Here is a 19,794-nt window from a genome sequence, read left to right as displayed (position 1 = left end):
ACATCGTGATACACTTAGTTTTAATGAAAATGCCAAAAGTTATTTATGTATGTTTGCTGTGATTTCTGATGTGTTTACAGTCATTATCACTAAATAATTGCAACAAAGGCAAGAAGAGATTGTTTCACTTATCATTGCCTATGTCTACTTTACAATTTACACATAATCTGTATGTTTCCCGTTATAAAATTCGATTATTTGCGTGGAAATATTTACAGAAATGTTTATATACTATGTCTTTTTTACATGCGACTCAGGTAGTTGGGTGGACATTGGTAGCACATTTGCCTTTCACCTAGGCGCCGGGGTTTGATTCTCCGATCGAACGTGAATAAAACGGGAATCGACCATGTGGGTTTTTTTTCCGCGGGGACCCGGTTTCCTCCCTCAGTGAGACCCCTTGCGCGCTTACATCCGGGACAACAAGAGTTATTAATATAATTTGATAGTAACTTGTGTCATTACAAGAAATCGTCAAGGAATTAGACTGAGGCATATTATAGCTACCTACCTTGTGTCTTTAAGATTACTGTTAACTGACCTAACATGTAATACCGATATTGAAACAACTCAAAATCGATCAAACGAGCGCAAAATATAGATTGAAACACTGATAAACATTTGCGTTGAGACCCTTGACAAAATCTAGGCAGAGACTCACATTAGAGTGGAGGGTTACCTTGTATGAAGGGCTAATGATACTATTATATTTGGTGAAAATATTTCTATCGTATATCTTATCTAGTATACTTTTCATAATATGAAACATTGAACAATGATCAGAAACGAAAATAAAAATATTTTGATTATTTATTTCTGATTTTCAAGCATATTTGAATGGACTACACTTTTTTCATGTGTTATTTCAGACACCGTTAAAAGAACAGCTAACAACATTCAGATACAGGCATGCATCTTATAATAATCATGTATTCAGTTCACACTGAACAATCGTATCACTGTCTAGAAACTCTGTCCGGTTTTGCTTGTGGTTTTTACCTCGTAGCGAACCCAGCCCCAACACAATGGCGCCCGCCGTCAACATAAATGGCATTTCCGGTTGTGTAGGACGCCATGTCCGACGCCAGAAAAGCAATTGCATTTGCCACCTCCTCTGGTTTGGGGAGTCTTCCCAAAGGATGTTTGGCTTTCTCTGCTTCCATTCGCATCTGTAATTTCTAATAAAAAAAATGCCTAACATTATCATTAATTTTAGAATTAGCTAAGTTCAACGCACCCCCTACGATGATTAAAAATGTGATCATACGAAATGCATTAAGCCTTAAACCAGATACAAATGTAGTTACCTCACGATCTCCGCCCAGGAGAACCTCATAGAAGTTTGTATGCACAACTCCAGGCCTGTAGAAACATTGTTTTAAGAACTGTTTAGATTACATCAATTAACGATGGTACATTTCATTTTAAGAACAGTTTAGAATACATTAATTATCAATGGTACATTTCATTTTAAGAACTGTTTGGATTACATCAATTATCGATGGTACACTTCATTTCAAGAACAGTTTAGAATACATCAATCATCGATGGAACATTTCATTTTAAGAGCAGTTTAGAATACATGAATTATCGATGGTACATTTCATTTTTAACAGAAACAAATGCAATTTGACACTGTTACCTTACTTCATTTACCCGTACTCCAAATTCAGCCATTTCTAAAATAGAAAATAAATGACAATACAACACTATATATATTTGAATGTTCACTTTATACTAACTCTGGGAGACATTTGCATCACAATATAGGTAATCATGATCACTATAATCTACATACTCTTCTGAATGGATGTATAAACTAATATAAATAAATCTATTCTTCAAAGTATTACTGAATATATACACCAAACTAAAAGATTTGATATGTAATAATATGTAGTAATGAAAAACTATCAGCTACTGCTTGAGTGGAACCATATAGATATGATATATCATGATGTTTATTATAATAAAACAACAATGATATAAATATTAATTTCTGATTGACTGGACGGGTTAGATATTGTAATATCTGACAATAATATAGTGTTTAATACTAATGATGAATTATCATTTTTCTAATCTTGTTATATTATATGAGTGAACTGCAAATATTGAGAAAAAATATCCTAGATATTAAAACTGCCCTAGTACGAGATACCATGATGTACAGAGCTACTGATGACCTGTCATACATCTCTGTAGGGTATACGGTCGACGTGTTTATTCACAGGGACTTATTTGGTTGAAAATGAAATTAAAATATATGATAATGTTTACATTGTATGCCCAAGCAGCCTACGATAAAAGATGTTCAATGTGTCGCCCATTAACACTGATATGTCACGTCTGATCTGCATCATATATCCTACATCGTGGTATATATACCTTGATCTTAAACGTGACAGTCAAATCTCAAACATATTATTTTCCAAATTTTATCTGCATTTGGAATATACTACCTAAAGCAAGAGTTTTTGTAAACATCGCCACGGCTGCTTTACTTATTCCGTAAACACCAAATTCAATAAACTGAAAAAAAGGATAAAAGTATTTACAGACATTTTGTCAAATATTTAATTTCTATCACTATATACGTTAGAAACACCACATGAATTTGTTTGGGTTTTGTAACGATTGAAAAATTGACCAAGAATAAACCAATTGAGATAAAAGGTTCTAAAGTGCTCTGAGGTTAAGCAATTGAAAACGTTACATTGTCTTTCGCTCGACAATAGTTGCCTCTTATATAAACCACATAAAGACAGACATTATATTTTCATATCGATATACAGTGGTGGTGAACGTGTCATCAATTAAACAATACGTTCTTACCACTTCTTCTGATGCAATGCTTGCCAGATTTACAATATTCCCTGAAATGGCAATGAAAATATTGCACATTATTTCTTACAGGCACTAAACAATTTTCATCTTAGTAATAACTATGTCACACAATAATCAATAAGGAACTTGTATGTTAAGATGTTTACTTCATTACCATAACATAATTGTAACTCTATACTACATTATGAAAATTGTATTAAAAAAACAATACATATTTCGCTGTGTTTAACCTTTAGTTGCCTTTAGGTGCGGGACTGCTAGTTGTGTCATATAAAGCTGTGCCTTCACATTGAGGTCCATCTCAGCATCATACACGTCCGGTGGCGTATTCATTAGGCTCGCAATTCGTCCAATACCGGCGTTGTTTATCTACAAACATAAAATACACGTGAAATAGAAACAGTTTATAGATAAAGCAAAGTGCCAAATCTTTGAGGTGTATGAAAACACCGTTGCAGTTACGTATTTACATGTTCCTGGGGCAGAGTGTGTCAATAAAAATTCAGACCACGATATCTCGTATTCAAAACCTACATCATATTGGAAGTGTCGACGAGAGTTTCTGTTGTGCACATCATTGACTATAAGTAGAAGGTTAAAGATGAATGTTTCCCAATGACGGTGGTATATAGTGGGCACGGTGTAATTGACCGTCGATTGAAGTGAGATGGGGTGCCGTTAATCTCGTGACGAAGTTTTCGGCCTTCCCTATTACAAAGTACACATAAAACTGATATCATTTTTATAAATTTTCATTTTCTATGCAGGCGTCTGTGCTCTATGATTATAACAAAATGAGCGCCGTTGTGACGTTTTACCAATCCCTACTAAAATGGCAACCATGGTGAGCTTCTGCCAATCACTATCAAAATGGCAGCCATGATGACTTCTAAAACTCACTACAAAATTTGAACCATGATGAGCCTCTAAATATTGCTACAAAAATAATGACAATGGTGAGCTCCTAAAATCACTAACGAAGTGAGAACAATGCTGAGTTTATAAAACACTTGATATTATATTTTGACCGTTAAATCCAGATTAGTAAGTGATCGCCCTTGCTAAGTGACATATTCTATCAATCATGTTAATATCTTCAGATAGAAGATCAATCTTTATCAATTTATGTTGTTGTCTTTTTCCTACCAAAACATCCAGTCTTCCAAACTTTGAAATACAGTCTTCGATAATTTTCTTTCTGTCGTCTTCTTTCGTGATGTTTGCCTCAACGGTGAGAATCTGAAACGATGTATTGGTAGAGTGAGGTGATACATGTCAACTATCAATCTATATATAATAGGTAGTGTGAGGTGATACATGTCAACTATCAATATATATATAATAGGTAGTGTGAGGTGATACATGTCAACTATATATCTATATATATATACTAGGTAGTGTGAGGTGATACATGTCAACTATAATCTATATATAATAAGGTAGTGTGAGGTGATACATGTCAACTATAATCTATATATAATAGGTAGTGTGAGGTGATACATGTCAACTATAATCTATATATAATAGGTAGTGTGAGGTGACACATGTCAACTATAATCTATATATAATAGGTAGTGTGAGGTGATACATGTCAACTATAATCTATATATAATAGGTAGTGTGAGGTGATACATGTCAACTATAATCTATATATAATAGGTAGTGTGATGTGATACATGTCAACTTTTAATCTATATATAATAGGTAGTGTGAGGTGACACATGTCAACTAGTAATCTATATATAATAGGTAGTGTGAGGTGATACATGTCAACTATAATCTATATATAATAGGTAGTGTGAGGTGATACATGTCAACTATAATCTATCTATAATAGGTAGTGTGAGGTGATACATGTCAACTATAATCTATATATAATAAGTAGTGTGAGGTAATACATGTCAACTATAATCTATATATAATAAGGTAGTGTGAGGTGATACATGTCAACTATAATCTATATATAATAGGTAGTGTGAGGTGATACATGTCAACTATAATCTATATATAATAGGTAGTGTGAGGTGACACATGTCAACTATATCTATATATAATAGGTAGTGTGAGGTGGTACATGTCAACTATAAATCTATATATAATAGGTAGTGTGAGGTGACACATGTCAACTATAAATATATATATAATAGGTAGTGTGAGGTGATACATGTCAACTATTAATCTATATATAATAGGTAGTGTGAGGTGATACATGTCAAGTATAATCAATATATAATAGGTAGTGTGATGTGATACATGTCAACTATAATCTATATATAATAGGTAGTGTGAGGTGATACATATCAAATATCAATCTATATGTAATAGGTAGTGTGAGGTGACACATGTCAACTAGTTATCTATATATAATAGGTAGTGTGAGGTGATACATGTCAACTATCAATATATATATAATAGGTAGTGTGAGGTGATACATGTCAACTATAATCTATATATACTAGGTAGTGTGAGGTGATACATGTCAACTATAATCTATATATACTAGGTAGTGTGAGGTGATACATGTCAACTATAATCTATATATAATAGGTAGTGTGAGGTGATACATGTCAACTATATCAATATATATATAGGTAGTGTGAGGTGATACATGTCAACTATAATCTATATATAATAGGTAGTGTGAGGTGATACATGTCAACTATAATATATATATAATAGGTAGTGTGAGGTGATACATGTCAACTATAATCTATATATAATAGGTATTGTGAGGTGATACATGTCAACTATAATCTATATATAATAGGTAGTGTGAGGTGATACATGTCAACTATCAATCTATATATAATAGGTAGTGTGAGGTGATACATGTCAACTATAATCATATATATAATAGGTAGTGTGAGGTGATACATGTCAACTATCAATCTATATATAATAGGTAGTATGAGGTGATACATGTCAACTATTATCTATATATAATAGGTAGTGTGACGTGGTACATGTCAACTATAATCTATATATAATAAGTAGTATGAGGTGATACATGTCAACTATCAATCTATATATAATAGGTAGTGTGAGGTGACACATGTCAACTATCAATATATATATAATAGGTAGTGTGAGGTGATACATGTCAACTATCAATATATATATAATAGGTAGTGTGAGGTGACACATGTCAACTATCAATCTATATATAATAAGTAGTGTGAGGTGATACATGTCAACTATCAATATATATATAATAGGTAGTGTGAGGTGACACATGTCAACTATAAATCTATATATAATAAGTAGTATGAGGTGATACATGTCAACTATCAATCTATATATAATAGGTAGTGTGAGGTGACACATGTCAACTATAAATCTATATATAATAAGTAGTATGAGGTGATACATGGCACCTATAATCTATATATAATAAGTAGTATGAGGTGATACATGTCAACTATAATCTATATATAATAAGTAGTATGAGGTAATACCTGTCACTTATAAATTTATATATAAAAGGTAGTGTGTGGTGATACATTCTAACTATCAGTCTATATACACATGTATATATATATTATTAGGTACTGTAAGTTGATACAATTTACACAATATTGTACACCATCAAAAATTATTTCATATACACAGTGTTCCTATCTTCCTTGGAATTCGGTTGAGAGCCATTTCCCGCAGTATGCGTGGGCTGTCTGATTATTTACACTATTTCAAAAAATGCAGATTTGAATTAATTTTTGACAAACAATTCCTTCTAATGTTATAACATTATTTGAGAAACCGTTTGCACTAACTTTATAATTTCATACATTACACAAAGTAAATGAATTTCAAATATTTTAACACATCTGATCAGTTATCAGATGGATATCTAAGAATAGTGTTCCTCTAACATGTTTATCAAACTTACGTCATCACTCGGCAGCCCTGCCTTTTTACACTCCTCTGCAACAGCCTCCGCACCCGTGTTGTTGAGGTCAGCCAGTACTAGCTTTGCTCCATATTTAGCAAATAGAAGTGCGGTAGCTCTCCCGAATCCTCCAGCTCCTCCTTTTATCAAATTATAAGAAAAACATGATATTATTTTTCGAAAGTACCATTATCACAAAAAAAAAACAAAAACAACAAAAAAACGAAAGTTAAGCTGGCGTTGTATTGAATTTGTTCAATGCTCATATTTGGAAGTAAGGTCGGAAATAGGGGTTTTATTTTCAATAGATTTAAATAGGATTCAATGAGGTCCAATAATTAAACATTTCGACCTCTCTTTTTAATATTTATACAACCGACATAATATGCATTAGTACATATTATATGAATTATCAATCATTATCAATGCAAAGTTCAACAATGGTCAAGGGGAGTTTTACTTATTTCTATCAATACTGAATTTTTTTTTATATTTACTCCCTATAAAACAAAGCGAATTTACAACGAATGTCAATATACAGGAAAGGTCACATGTTAAAATATTCATGTTCTGCATTTGCAAGTATTAATTAGATATTAGTGTCATAAAGTCATTTTCTTAACTCTTCATAATTTTGCCTAATTATGGGAGGCCGACGTTGTTCGCGCCTGCTTTTGACCGAACAATAAAAGTGGACGGTTTTTCTTGAAAATTATTCCACTGCGTTGACTCTTACTCAATGTTATCTTAGTATCCATTCTTAAATTCTTCCGAAGCTTTCAAAATGATAAAGTTATCTGATAGTAGAGTAGAGAAGGGTATAGAGATTGGTTTATAGACACTCGATAAGAGAAGGATATATATGTAGGTTTATATAAGTTGAGTGGAGATAGATATAGATACAGTAGCGAAGGGATATACATGTATATGGGTATATAGACATTAGAGTAGAGAAGTGTATAGAGATGGGTTTATAGACATTAGAGTAGAGAAGGGTATAGAGATGGGTTTATAGACAGTAGAGAAGGGTATAGATATGGGTTTATAGACAGTAGAGTAGAGAAGGGTATAGATATGGGTTTATAGACAGTAGAGTAGAGAAGGGTATAGATATGGGTTTATAGACAGTAGGGTAGAGAAGGGTATAGACATGGGTTTATATACAATAGAGTAGAGAAGGGTATAGACATGGATTTATAGACAGTAGAGTAGAGAAGGGTATAGACATGGATTTATAGACAGTAGAGTAGAGAAGGGTATAGACATGGGTTTATATACAATAGAGTAGAGAAGGGTATAGACATGGATTTATAGACAGTAGAGAAGGGTATAGAGATGGGTTTATAGACAGTAGAGTAGAGAAGGGTATAGATATGGGTTTATATACAATAGAGTAGAGAAGGGTATAGAGATGGGTTGATATACAGTAGAGTAGAGAAGGGTATAGATATGGGTTTATAGACAGTAGGGTAGAGAAGGGTATAGAGATGGGTTTATATACAGTAGAGTAGAGAAGGGTATAGATATGGGTTTATAGACAGTAGAGTAGAGAAGGGTATAGACATGGGTTTATAGACAGTAGAGTAGAGAAGTGTATAGAGATGGGTTTATATACAGTAGAGTACAGAAGGGTATAGATATGGGTTTATAGACAGTAGAGTAGAGAAGGGTATAGACATGGGTTTATATACAGCAGAGTAGAGAAGGGTATAGACATGGGTTTATAGACAGTAGAGTAGAGAAGTGTATAGAGATGGGTTTATATACAGTAGAATAGAGAAGGGTATAGTGTATGGGTGTATGTATATATACAGTAGAATAGAGAAGTGTATATATATAGTGTATGGGTGTATGTATATGGACAGTAGAGTAGAGAAGTGTATAGAGATTGGTTTATATACAGTAGAATAGAGAAGTGTAGCCAGTTGGATATATATATTGTGTTATATAATAACACAGGTCAGGGTTGACTGACCAACAGGTAAGTTCCCGCGCCTCATACTGCGTCATGCATTGGAATGTAAGGTATGTGTGGAAGTTGTCCTGATTGGTCATTGTAGTGAGCAGGTGAGTGTGTGCGCATGCTAAACACCTGTCAATACCCTGCACCAGCACACTTTTCCATCATTCCAGACACGGCACTCAGCATGACAACATGTTACAATGTACCAGTCATCCGTCCCTGGCCTTCTGATTAAACCTGAAACTTATACAAGTTGTCCGTGTGATGTTTGCCCACACACATAAGGCTACAAATGGCGCCCAACGTGGTTGAAGGCCGGGGAAGTGACCGCTAACCTTGTAGAGGACAGCGGACTCGCTATTCCGCGATCTGTGGATTGGGAAACCCCCTAGTAAGCGTCCCAGTGATATACCTCGGAATCAAGCGTTAGAGAGACGTCGATCTACTCCGTTGATTTACAACTTCCGGGGAACAATTTCCGGGATCTGCTGGTGAGATATCGTTTTCCGTATATCAAAGCGACCGACTGGATTTCTGGATCTTCTAGTGGAGGGATTCCTACCTAGAGTGTGACGCAGTTCCAGCTGAATGGTATACAGTGTTGTATGACTGATATCGAAAATGCAGTGGTGTTTTGAACTCATGTATTTTGTTCCGGAAATGGCAGTGCAACAGAACTTGAGTGACTTAGTAGACCTACTGAACTAATTTGTGTATTGTTGAAAAACTCTTATATATAATTATTGTCACTAGATTATTCATTTAATACCTGTAATTTCGTGGTTATTAAGTATAAGGCATTAGTCATTCTATTCATTGACTGTGGTATATATAATACATTTATGAGTTCTCAGTACCGAGACTGTAATTTACCTGGAATGTTCGTGTAATTGTTTTGTTCTTTCACCTTACCAGGGACTTTCATCTCATTGCACTACCTATTGCATTTCATCACCATTTCATCATCATTTCATCATCATGTCGGCATGGGCAGCCAGCGAAGTTATCATTGCACGTTTCCCATTTCATCTGATACCCTGTTGCACAAGAATGTGAGGTAAGATCATTTTCATTTTGCGCTTGCGATCATTGTAGTATTTCATCTTAAGTATATCTGTGATATTTATCTTTAGCCTATATGTCCAATACAAATAGGATAGAGAAGTTTTTGACAAGGCCAGTGGAAGCCCCTCCAAATTTGGTTAAAACCCCATTACTGTTAAGCAGCAGCAAGGGTGTTTACTTAAAAAGGCACATTGATTTAATCAATGATTATGACTTCACGTTGAGATTTCAGTGCCAGCCAGGTGGCGATTTCAAATTTGGTTACAATTGGTTAGTTAAGAACCTACATCAGGTTGTTAGAACCTATGGTCAAATACATGTGTATGTTTGGCTTGGTACCTGTGACCTTACAAACAAGTCCAAATCTGGTTGCATAACCTTAGCACAGAGGTCTAACACTGAATGTGAAAATTATGTGAAATCGAATGTTGACAAAATCAACAGCTTTATCGCTCAGTTTCCTTCAGTCTCTGTGACTTTCCTGGAGATACCTCCATACAGTATCAAGCTGTGGAATAAGTCTAAAGGTCATAAAAACCCTGAAATATTTGAAACAGAGGATTCGATTTTGGTCGAAAGGATTAAGATCCTGAACGATTACCTACAACAGGTTAATCAAGCTGCTGGGGTAAGCTCTGTACGGTTCCACTTGGACTTGTTGAAGTATACTAGAGCCAAACGCAAGCCGTTCGTCTGTTTTTCTTTATATAAGGACGGAATCCATCCCTCACCACTTTTAGCCAGGTGTTGGATGAAACGTGTAGTATTGAAAATTTTTGAGGACTGTATAGCTTCATCATAGTAGAACTTGTGATATAGATATATATATATAAATATATCAACAATGGCAGAATCTCCTCAAGAGGAACTTGCTGCCCAGCCGGAGGTTAAATTGGGGGCCTGGACTGAGGCAGATCTAATTAAATCATTAAATGCCTTGGGGAAATATGCGATAGTTGCACTGGGTGAGGAGACACAAACTCGCAGGCTGAGAACAAGCTCAGTGATAGAGGGTAATGCCTCTTTGTACGAATTCCCATCCACAAAGCAACAAAATATTCCCAAGGTGCCTCAGTTCTCAGGTGAGTCCCTTAAGGGTGATGTCGCCTATATGGATTGGCGCTATGAGATCCGTTGTCTGATGATGGATTCAGACATATCTCCGAGTACCCTAATACAGGCCATACGTCGTTCGCTTAGAGGTGTCGCGAAGCGTTCTTTGATTTCACTCGGGAGTGAGGCATCACCTCGTGATATCCTGCATCGATTAGATTCGTTGTTTGGAGAGGTGGCCACACATGGTATGATCATGCAGGAATTTTTTAATGCTGCACAGAAGCCGGAAGAGTCTGCAACTACATTTGGCTGTAGACTCGAGTCATATTTACAAATAGCCATTGACAATGGTTCTGTAGATAAAGGAGCAAGAAATGATTTGCTCAGGCATAAATTTTGGACTTCTCTATATTCGGATAACCTCAAAAGTCAGACACGTCATAAATATGACAATATCATGTCTTTTGACCATTTGTTGAGGGAGATAAGAATAGTGGAGAAAGAGCTGGACCTGTGCTCAAGTACTGCTTGTAAGAGCCAGGATTCTTCAAAGAAGAAAAAAGCTCAGAGCCATAACGTTACTGCTGAGGTTGACCAGCAGCAGGCTACATCTGTCACGGATGTGTCTAAGGAGTTTGATCGTAAACTCAAGGCACTAGAGGAGAAATTGTCGTCTCAAATTGACTCCAAATTTGATAAGATTTTGGAGAAACTGGACTCTAGGTCTGGTCAATCCAAATCTTACCAGGGTCAAGGACAGAGCAGAGGTCGTGGTCGTGGTCGAGGTAACCACAGAGGTAAACCTAACCACGACAAACAAAAATCCTCTGATAACCCAAAAGAGTAACGGTCTCTGCGGTAGGCCAAGCGGAGACCGAATCATCTTCAGCAGGCCAAACCAACATCTTGGATAGACTCTTAGGAGTATCCAATGAAGGTGACATTTTCATCGATGGTGTTCAGGTTAAGGGCTTGATAGACAGCGGTTCAATGGTCTCTACTATCTCAGAGTCATTTTTTAAAACTTTGCCGCATGAACCTGACCTCCAAGATATATCAACCTTAGGGCTTGATGTGACAGTAGCCAATGGTTCGAACCTTAAGATCAAAGGTTTCATAGAATGTGATGTCCGATTGCCATTCCTGTCTGACAAAGTCTTTAGTGTTCTAGTACTAGTAGTACCGGACACAGATTACAATAAATCATGCCCATGTCTGATGGGTACCAATGTAATAAGACTTGTCAAAGATTTTATGAATTCCGGAAATTTTACTTTACCACCCGAGTGGAAGGTTGCTGTGGATAGCATTTCTTGTACATTCGACACCAGGTCACTAAACAAGAAAGTTCTTAAGGTTCATCCTTACCAGTCCACAGTAATCAACGGCATGGTCAGAGGACTCGATCCCGATACCTCCACTATAATCACTGAAAACAGATCCGATAACTCTAACCTTAAGTATACAGTTTGTCCACGGGTTCTCAAAGTGAAAAATAGTGTATCGAATGTGAAAGTACCTGTAAAAATTTGTAATCTCACTGCTAAACCCATCTATATACAACCCAAGTCAATTATTTGTTCTGTAAATCAGGTTAAGGTTGTTGACAATTTAGCTTCTGAATTACCAAGCATAACAGAGTCCAAGTCTTTACCTGAAGATCTTGGTATTAACTTAAACACTGAGAACCTTAGTGAAGAGCAGCTGTATAGGGTTCGTCAAGTATTGGGAAACTGGAAACAAGCATTTTCTACCAGTCCATTCGATCTTGGATGCACGGACATCATACAACATAAAATCGATCTTATCGATGAAAGGCCATTTAAACAGCCTTACAGGAAAATTCCTCCTGGTATGTATGAGGAGGTCCGTCAGCACGTGAAAGATATGCTTGAAGCGGGTGTTATTAGGGAATCAAACAGTCCATTTTCTTCGAATGTTGTGCTGGTTCGAAAGAAAGATGGTTCATTAAGATTCTGCATCGATTATCGGATGCTTAACTCGCGTACCAGGAAAGATGCATATATGCTTCCTCGATTTGATGACACCATTGATACCCTCATAGGTAGCCGCTATTTCTCGAAGTTAGATCTTCGAGCCGGCTACTGGCAAATCGAGGTGGCTGAGGAAGATCGTCCTAAAACTGCTTTCTCTGTTGGGAACTTGGGGTTTTACGAAACTAATAGAATGGGTTTCGGACTAACCTGTGCCCCAGCTAGTTTCCAACGGATGATAGAGAAGTGCATGGGAGATATGCATCTTAGAGAATGTCTCATATTTTTGGATGACATTCTCATATTCTCTCGTACCTTTGACGAACACCTGACAAGGTTAGAGTCCGTTTTTTCCAGACTAGTGCAACATGGCCTGAAACTTAAACCATCTAAGTGCGAGTTGTTTAAAACTTCTGTGACATACTTAGGGCATGTTGTGTCTGAAGAGGGCATAGCGACAGACCCTGCAAAGTTATCTGCAGTTAGGGATTGGCCACGGCCAAACAACGTAAAAGAGCTCCGCCAATGGCTTGGTTTCAGTGGTTACTACAGGCGATTCATAAAGGATTTTTCCTCAATAGCCCAGCCACTGAACAAACTCTTACAAGGTCATGACCTTACCAAGAAAAAGAAGACTGCTAAGTCTAAAGGTAAAACTAAGGTCAAGAAAAAGGCTGAATGGGTTTGGGGGGAACCCCAACAGACAGCCTTTGATACCTTAAAAGAGAAGCTATTGAGTCCCCCAGTTCTTGCTTATGCGGATTACAAAAAACCATTTATCTTGCATACTGATGCTAGTGGCCTTGGTTTAGGCGCAGTTTTGTATCAGGAACAGGATGGTGTGGAGCGAGTAATCGCATACGCTAGTCGTGGTTTAAGACCTAGTGAGCGGAATTACCCTGCTCATAAGTTAGAGTTTCTTGCTCTTAAGTGGGCGGTGACAGACAAATTCCATGATTATCTCTATGGTAACACTTTCAAGGTCGTCACTGATAATAATCCACTTACTTATGTGCTTGGTAAGGCTAAACTCGATGCCACTGGGCATAGATGGGTTGCCGCTTTAGCGAATTATAACTTTACCCTGTCGTATCGCCCTGGGAAACAAAACATTGATGCTGATGGTCTCTCACGCATGTCTGTATGTTCTGATGTTGTTCAGGCTGTTTGTCAATCAGCAGTCACAGTGGCACCACTTGTGGAATGTGTGTCGGATGATCCTGTCTCTCATATGGCCAATGAGGACACAGGTTCGGTCGATTCATTCGCTGCAGTCGACTGGAAAGTACAACAGCACCGGGACAAAGACATAGCAAGGGTTATTGACCTATTGAGAACCGGTTTTCTTCCCAGGGGGAAAAGGCTACAGGGTGAAACTGTATACGTCCAGAAGATGTTTCGCACTTGGAAGAAATTGAGTTTGCATGACGGTATACTATATCGAACCGCTTCTCTAGACGGTCAGAACGTTAAACAGTTGGTGCTCCCAAAGCAGTATCATTCCCTCGCTCTAAAGGGTGTGCATGATGACACTGGTCATCAAGGGAAGGAAAAAACACTTTGGCTGGCAAAGCAACGGTTCTACTGGCCAGGCCTAGAGAATGATGTGAACCATAAAGTTGAGACTTGTGGGCGTTGTGTACGACGAAAAGCACCAGTTAAACCTGTTGCTGAACTTATTCCTATCAGCTCTAGCCACCCTATGGAGTTGGTCTGTATAGACTTTCTCACAGCAGACAAGTGCAAGGGTGGAATAGAGGATATCCTGGTTATAACAGATCACTTCACCAGGTATGCTCAGGCAGTTCCCTGTCGCAATCAAACGGCAAGGACAACTGCGAAAGCTTTGTATGAGAACTTTATTGTTCATTATAGCTTTCCTGAGAGAATACACAGTGATCAGGGCCGCAACTTTGAGAGTAAGATCATCAAAGAACTTTGCAAACTGGCCGGTGTGAAAAAAACCAGGACCACACCATATCATCCAATGGGAAATGGTTCTGTGGAAAGGTTTAACCAAACTCTTCTTAGGATGCTTGCCACCCTTGATGAAGATAAAAAGGCTGATTGGAAATCGTACATAGCTCCACTAGTCCAGGCCTATAACGCAACCAAAAGCGATGCCACGGGGTACTCTCCTCATTACCTCATGTTCGGATGGCATCCACGGTTGTCAGTGGACGCATTCCTGGGTACTGAACCAGGTCAGCAGGGTGCGGTTGATCACACCTCCTATGTTGGCAAGTTGCGAACTAGGATGGAAAATGCTTACAAAACCGCACAGAGTGAAGCTAAAAAGAGATCTGCTCAGAACAAGAGTCGCTATGACCGTTCTGTTCAGAACTCCAAACTGGAAATAGGAGACCGTGTACTGATACGGAACGTAGGTCTCAAGGGCAAACATAAACTGACTGACAGGTGGGAACGGGAACCCTGTGTGGTGATAAAAATACCAAACAGTGACATTCCTGTATATGAGGTGAAGTATGAATCGGGCAAAGGTCGTAACCGTACATTGCACCGTAACATGCTACTTCCCTTTAACTCCATTCCAATGGAAGTTCCTCCTAACTCGCAGAACCGAAAGGTTAAGCCTGCAAAGTATGTTGCTGTCCGAAGGGCAGAGCCCACATTACCAGTATCATCCTCAGAGTCTGATTCTGAGTCAGACTCGGAGTTTGAGCTACCTCCTGCTAGACCAACTCATCCCCGGAAGTTGCAGAGAGTACCAAACCCTTCCATGCAAGAACCTGTGTTCAACAATTCCGATCCAATATCCGTGATAACGGAAAATGAGTTTGAACAGAGATCAAGTTTGGCAGACCTCACTAATCTGTCGAGAGACTTGCATCAGGGTCCGGTATCCAGCCTTAATGACAGTGCTGAGTCCACAGTGTACCAGGAACACGACAGTTCAGAGGTTGTTGAACCAAGAAGGTCAGCTAGACCTAGACAGCCTCCAGATCGTTATGGTCAGTGGGTGTTTCCTCTGCAGTGTTCATTACAAAATCTAGATCTGAAGTAAACCATGATTATGGATCTGTGTTAAAACATTCCTGTGATGAAATGAGTATTTTAACATTTTTATATACATTTTACAATTGATATTTAACCATACCTGTAGGGCATAACGCTCTGGATGGTAGGGACTGGCCCAACCTCCAGAGAAGTCCTAGCCAGGTGTGGTAATAATTTTTAATTTTTATTTCATCGTTGTTGTTTTTTTTAACTATCACCGTTTCATGTTAGCTATATATGTGATTTACTTTTGTTTACTGTTCATGCAGTCACCTTATAGTCATGATGGTGCTGGTAGGGACTGGCCCAACCGCACAACTCGTGGCTATGTTGGACATGAACCTTTACCTGAAAAGGTCATATAATTTGGTTCTTACTGTGAACCGTGTTGGATATCTCCTTGATTCAAAACCCTATCTGTAAAGATTGGTTTAGGTCAACCTACAGTGTATACCGGTTTGTTTTGCTGTATTATATAGTAGCACCATGGTGTTACCAGCCCTGGTTACATTAAGGCTAGTGGGTTAATCCCAATATAACTGTAAATTGTGGACCCTAGTTTTAATTGCAGTTGTTTCTAGAACAATTGCTGGCTCAGCATGCCATGTATCTGTTTTAAAACTGATCCTACGTGGTATTAATTGAGATGCCAGGAGCCATCTCATCAGGGAGGGGGAGTATGTAGCCAGTTGGATATATATATTGTGTTATATAATAACACAGGTCAGGGTTGACTGACCAACAGGTAAGTTCCCGCGCCTCATACTGCGTCATGCATTGGAATGTAAGGTATGTGTGGAAGTTGTCCTGATTGGTCATTGTAGTGAGCAGGTGAGTGTGTGCGCATGCTAAACACCTGTCAATACCCTGCACCAGCACACTTTTCCATCATTCCAGACACGGCACTCAGCATGACAACATGTTACAATGTACCAGTCATCCGTCCCTGGTAAGTCTTCTAAATATATGATCATATTACTTGTTATTTTATTGAAGATCCTACATTTGTACATGTAATCGTCTTGGTTATTTACGTTCATGTTATGTCCATCGTCGCGTGTCCGTTATTCATGTCATGTTTATACATTTGTAGGCCTTCTGATTAAACCTGAAACTTATACAAGTTGTCCGTGTGATGTTTGCCCACACACATAAGGCTACATAGTGTATGGGTGTATATACAGTAGCGAAGGGATGTATATGGGTATATAGACGATAGAGTAGAGAATTAATAGAGATGGGTTTATAGACAAGTAGAGTAGAGAAGTGTATAGAGATGGGTTTATAGACTGTAGAGTAGAGAAGTGTATAGAGATGGGTTTGTATACAGTAGAGTAGAGAATGGATAGAGATGGGTTTATAGACAGAAGAGCAGAGAAGGGTATACCTATGGGTTATTAGACAGTAGAGAATTGTCTAGGTATGAGTTTATATACAGAGTAAGAATAAGGAGAGCAGAGAAGAGTATAGCTATGGGTTTATATACATGTATACGTATTGCATTAGGCAGGGAGGGCAAAGGGAGGTAAATCATGTAAATGGTTGGGAATAAAATGCGTGATGTACAAAATAGAAAAGACGTGTGCGATGGGATTATATGCAAATTGCAGAATCTATTTCCCGTGGGTGGCGATAGCGACGGAGTTTCAGTTAGCCAGGCGATAATCTTTAAAGTGTTCCTTGAAACTAGATTTGGTAAACTAATTTTTATTTTGTAATTTTTCATATTTTTGGGTATATATGTAGGAAATGTATATATAACCTTCTGAACAATGACCATTTGATTCTGATGATATCTGCACATACAGACATCAACTATTAATCAAAATCACAATTCGTTGATCAACAGTCTGGTTATGTAAATTTTACACGATATAACGCATGCGCACAAGAAACAAGAACACTTGAAAACAAAAATGGCGTTCCGCGTAAATTGACCGCTGTAAGTAACGGTAACACCTTCCGCAACAAAGAGAAACATGGCCAAATGGGTCAAATACTTCTTTTAGTCATCGTGTGTTTGTGATTACAAATGAAAATACCTCAATTTCAAAACAGTCACATGATGATTTTAAAAAATTCGCACTAGATTTATAGTGAGGTGGTTTGTTTGTCATTTCAATCGAGTGGTAAAGCTGGACATAGGGATCGACTTTCAATATTGGGATAGCACAGAAACAGAAAAGGAAAGGTACTTAACACGTACATAAATGAAAATAACGTTTTGACCGTGATTTCGTTTTAAGCCAAAAGATTTTCTTCTTCTGTACTGATATAACAGACAACAGCTAAAACAGTACGTCGGGTATATCATAACAATATATATGATTTCTAAATCAATTTTGTAACAGAGCGCATTATTAATTCAATATTCAATGTAAACTGTGATATACATAATTGTTTTGTAAAAATGATCCTTATTTAATTGACAAAATGCTTTACGGATGAAAAGTATCTTTTATTTTGTTGTGTTTGAAGTAAATCAACTAAACGTTTCAATGTGAGACTGACAGGTGACGATCGACACTACGACATCGAGGACATGTAACAGCCATATAAGATTTATGGTCATTATCATGAAATAGTCGATCTATTGTCAACCTTGAATAATTCGAAGTCCCGCTGTTTCGAAGTTTTTCTGCAAGTCTCTTGAACTTCGAAACATCGAAGTTTGACTGTAAATCACTGCATCCACTAGGGATCGAACTCGGGCCATCTGGCTTAATAGTCTTACGCTCAACCGATCGAGCTAAGGAGAAGATCTCTCTAGGCGAGCGCTTTATTGCGGCTAGCATTTACCAGGGTTACATGCTAACTCTCCAGGGAAGAACTCATTCTCGAGTTTCACGGGTTACAGCGATGCTTTAACGCTTAGTATAATTCCCGAGACCCTACATGGACAGCATTGTAATAGAGCGCATGGTTACTTAAAATTCAAATCACTGCCTCCGTTAGGTATTGAACCCGCGACCTCTGGATTACTAGACTTAGGCTCAACTGATCGAGTAAAAAGAAGATATCTCTAGCCGAGCAGTATAATACCAGGGTTACATAGCGTTACCTTAAAAAAAACCTACATTGCTATATTTTTTTACGCACAGATAATACAGATATAGCTAAAATAATTGTTCATTAATTGTAAACACAAGGCAGTTAAATATACATAATATATACTTCGACATCTTAGTACAAAAGATATTTCTATATAGTAACATTCTCACTGTACAGTACTTATGTGTTGCTACTTACTCCAATGTATAATATATCCTTGCATTGACATTGGCATTTAGGCTGCTCAGTATTGATCAGAGTTCAAGGGGTCATTTTGCACATTTTGGAAAGATATTGCTATCAAACATTACTATTGGCCGATATTACATAACAATTGGAATTAAAGCATTTGATATTGATATCAGTATTGAAATTGTCGGTTTATCAGTGAAACTAGTTTGTTTACTGTCATTGTTTAGCTGGTTGCCTATGACAACCGCTGGAACCCACTGGAATGATCAAGAGATTTATTTGCGCATGCGTAGAATTTTTTCATTTCATTTTATTTGCTTCTTATTTTTTATTTTTATCGTAAAGACGATGAAATTTCAAAATTGCAAATATAAGCATTTTTTTTTTTAAATGTTTGACATGCTTTTGGTTATGACATTTTAAAGACGCCTTCCTTGGTTGCGTGCACTATATCAACCGCCGGCTTGGTGTGTATGCCGGGTGAGTAGTATTTAAACGTGCGCCACTGGATATGATAGAGCACCCAATGTATGTCATACCCCGTTGCATGCTAAAATATGACAACCAATGCTCATATATTTACCATACCTGTGATGATGGTGACTTTCTCCTTGAGGGATTCCATCTCCAGCTTTTAAGGACGTCTTCCTTGATCACCTACACTATATCAACTGCCGACTGGTGTGTATGCAGAGCGGCCGTCGTGTCTAAACGTTGGGTGC

General features: G+C 37.6%; 1 protein-coding gene across 2 annotated transcripts; it reads right to left on the bottom strand.

Annotated features, from left to right (window-relative positions):
- Positions 1 to 800: 800 nt before the first annotated feature.
- On the bottom strand, positions 801 to 19,794 carry LOC117334156 (3-oxoacyl-[acyl-carrier-protein] reductase FabG-like). 2 transcript variants are annotated; one of them, XM_033893626.1, is made up of 9 exons: positions 19,661 to 19,794; positions 6,734 to 6,873; positions 3,994 to 4,086; positions 3,078 to 3,216; positions 2,836 to 2,876; positions 2,463 to 2,532; positions 1,643 to 1,679; positions 1,308 to 1,362; positions 801 to 1,178 (listed from the first exon to the last, which is right to left on the bottom strand). In XM_033893626.1, the coding sequence occupies exons 1-9, from the start codon at positions 19,695 to 19,697 to the stop codon at positions 996 to 998; spliced, it is 795 nt and encodes a 264-aa protein (XP_033749517.1). In that variant the 5' UTR covers positions 19,698 to 19,794; the 3' UTR covers positions 801 to 995. The 2 variants fall into 2 exon arrangements, with proteins under 2 accessions (XP_033749517.1, XP_033749518.1); XM_033893627.1 differs by having other exon boundaries at positions 953 to 1,178; positions 1,648 to 1,679.

This window comes from Pecten maximus, chromosome 9, assembly GCF_902652985.1.
Source record: "Pecten maximus chromosome 9, xPecMax1.1, whole genome shotgun sequence".
NCBI classification, from domain to species: Eukaryota; Metazoa; Mollusca; class Bivalvia; order Pectinida; family Pectinidae; genus Pecten; species Pecten maximus.
This window is presented reverse-complemented; position numbering and strand designations above follow the sequence as displayed.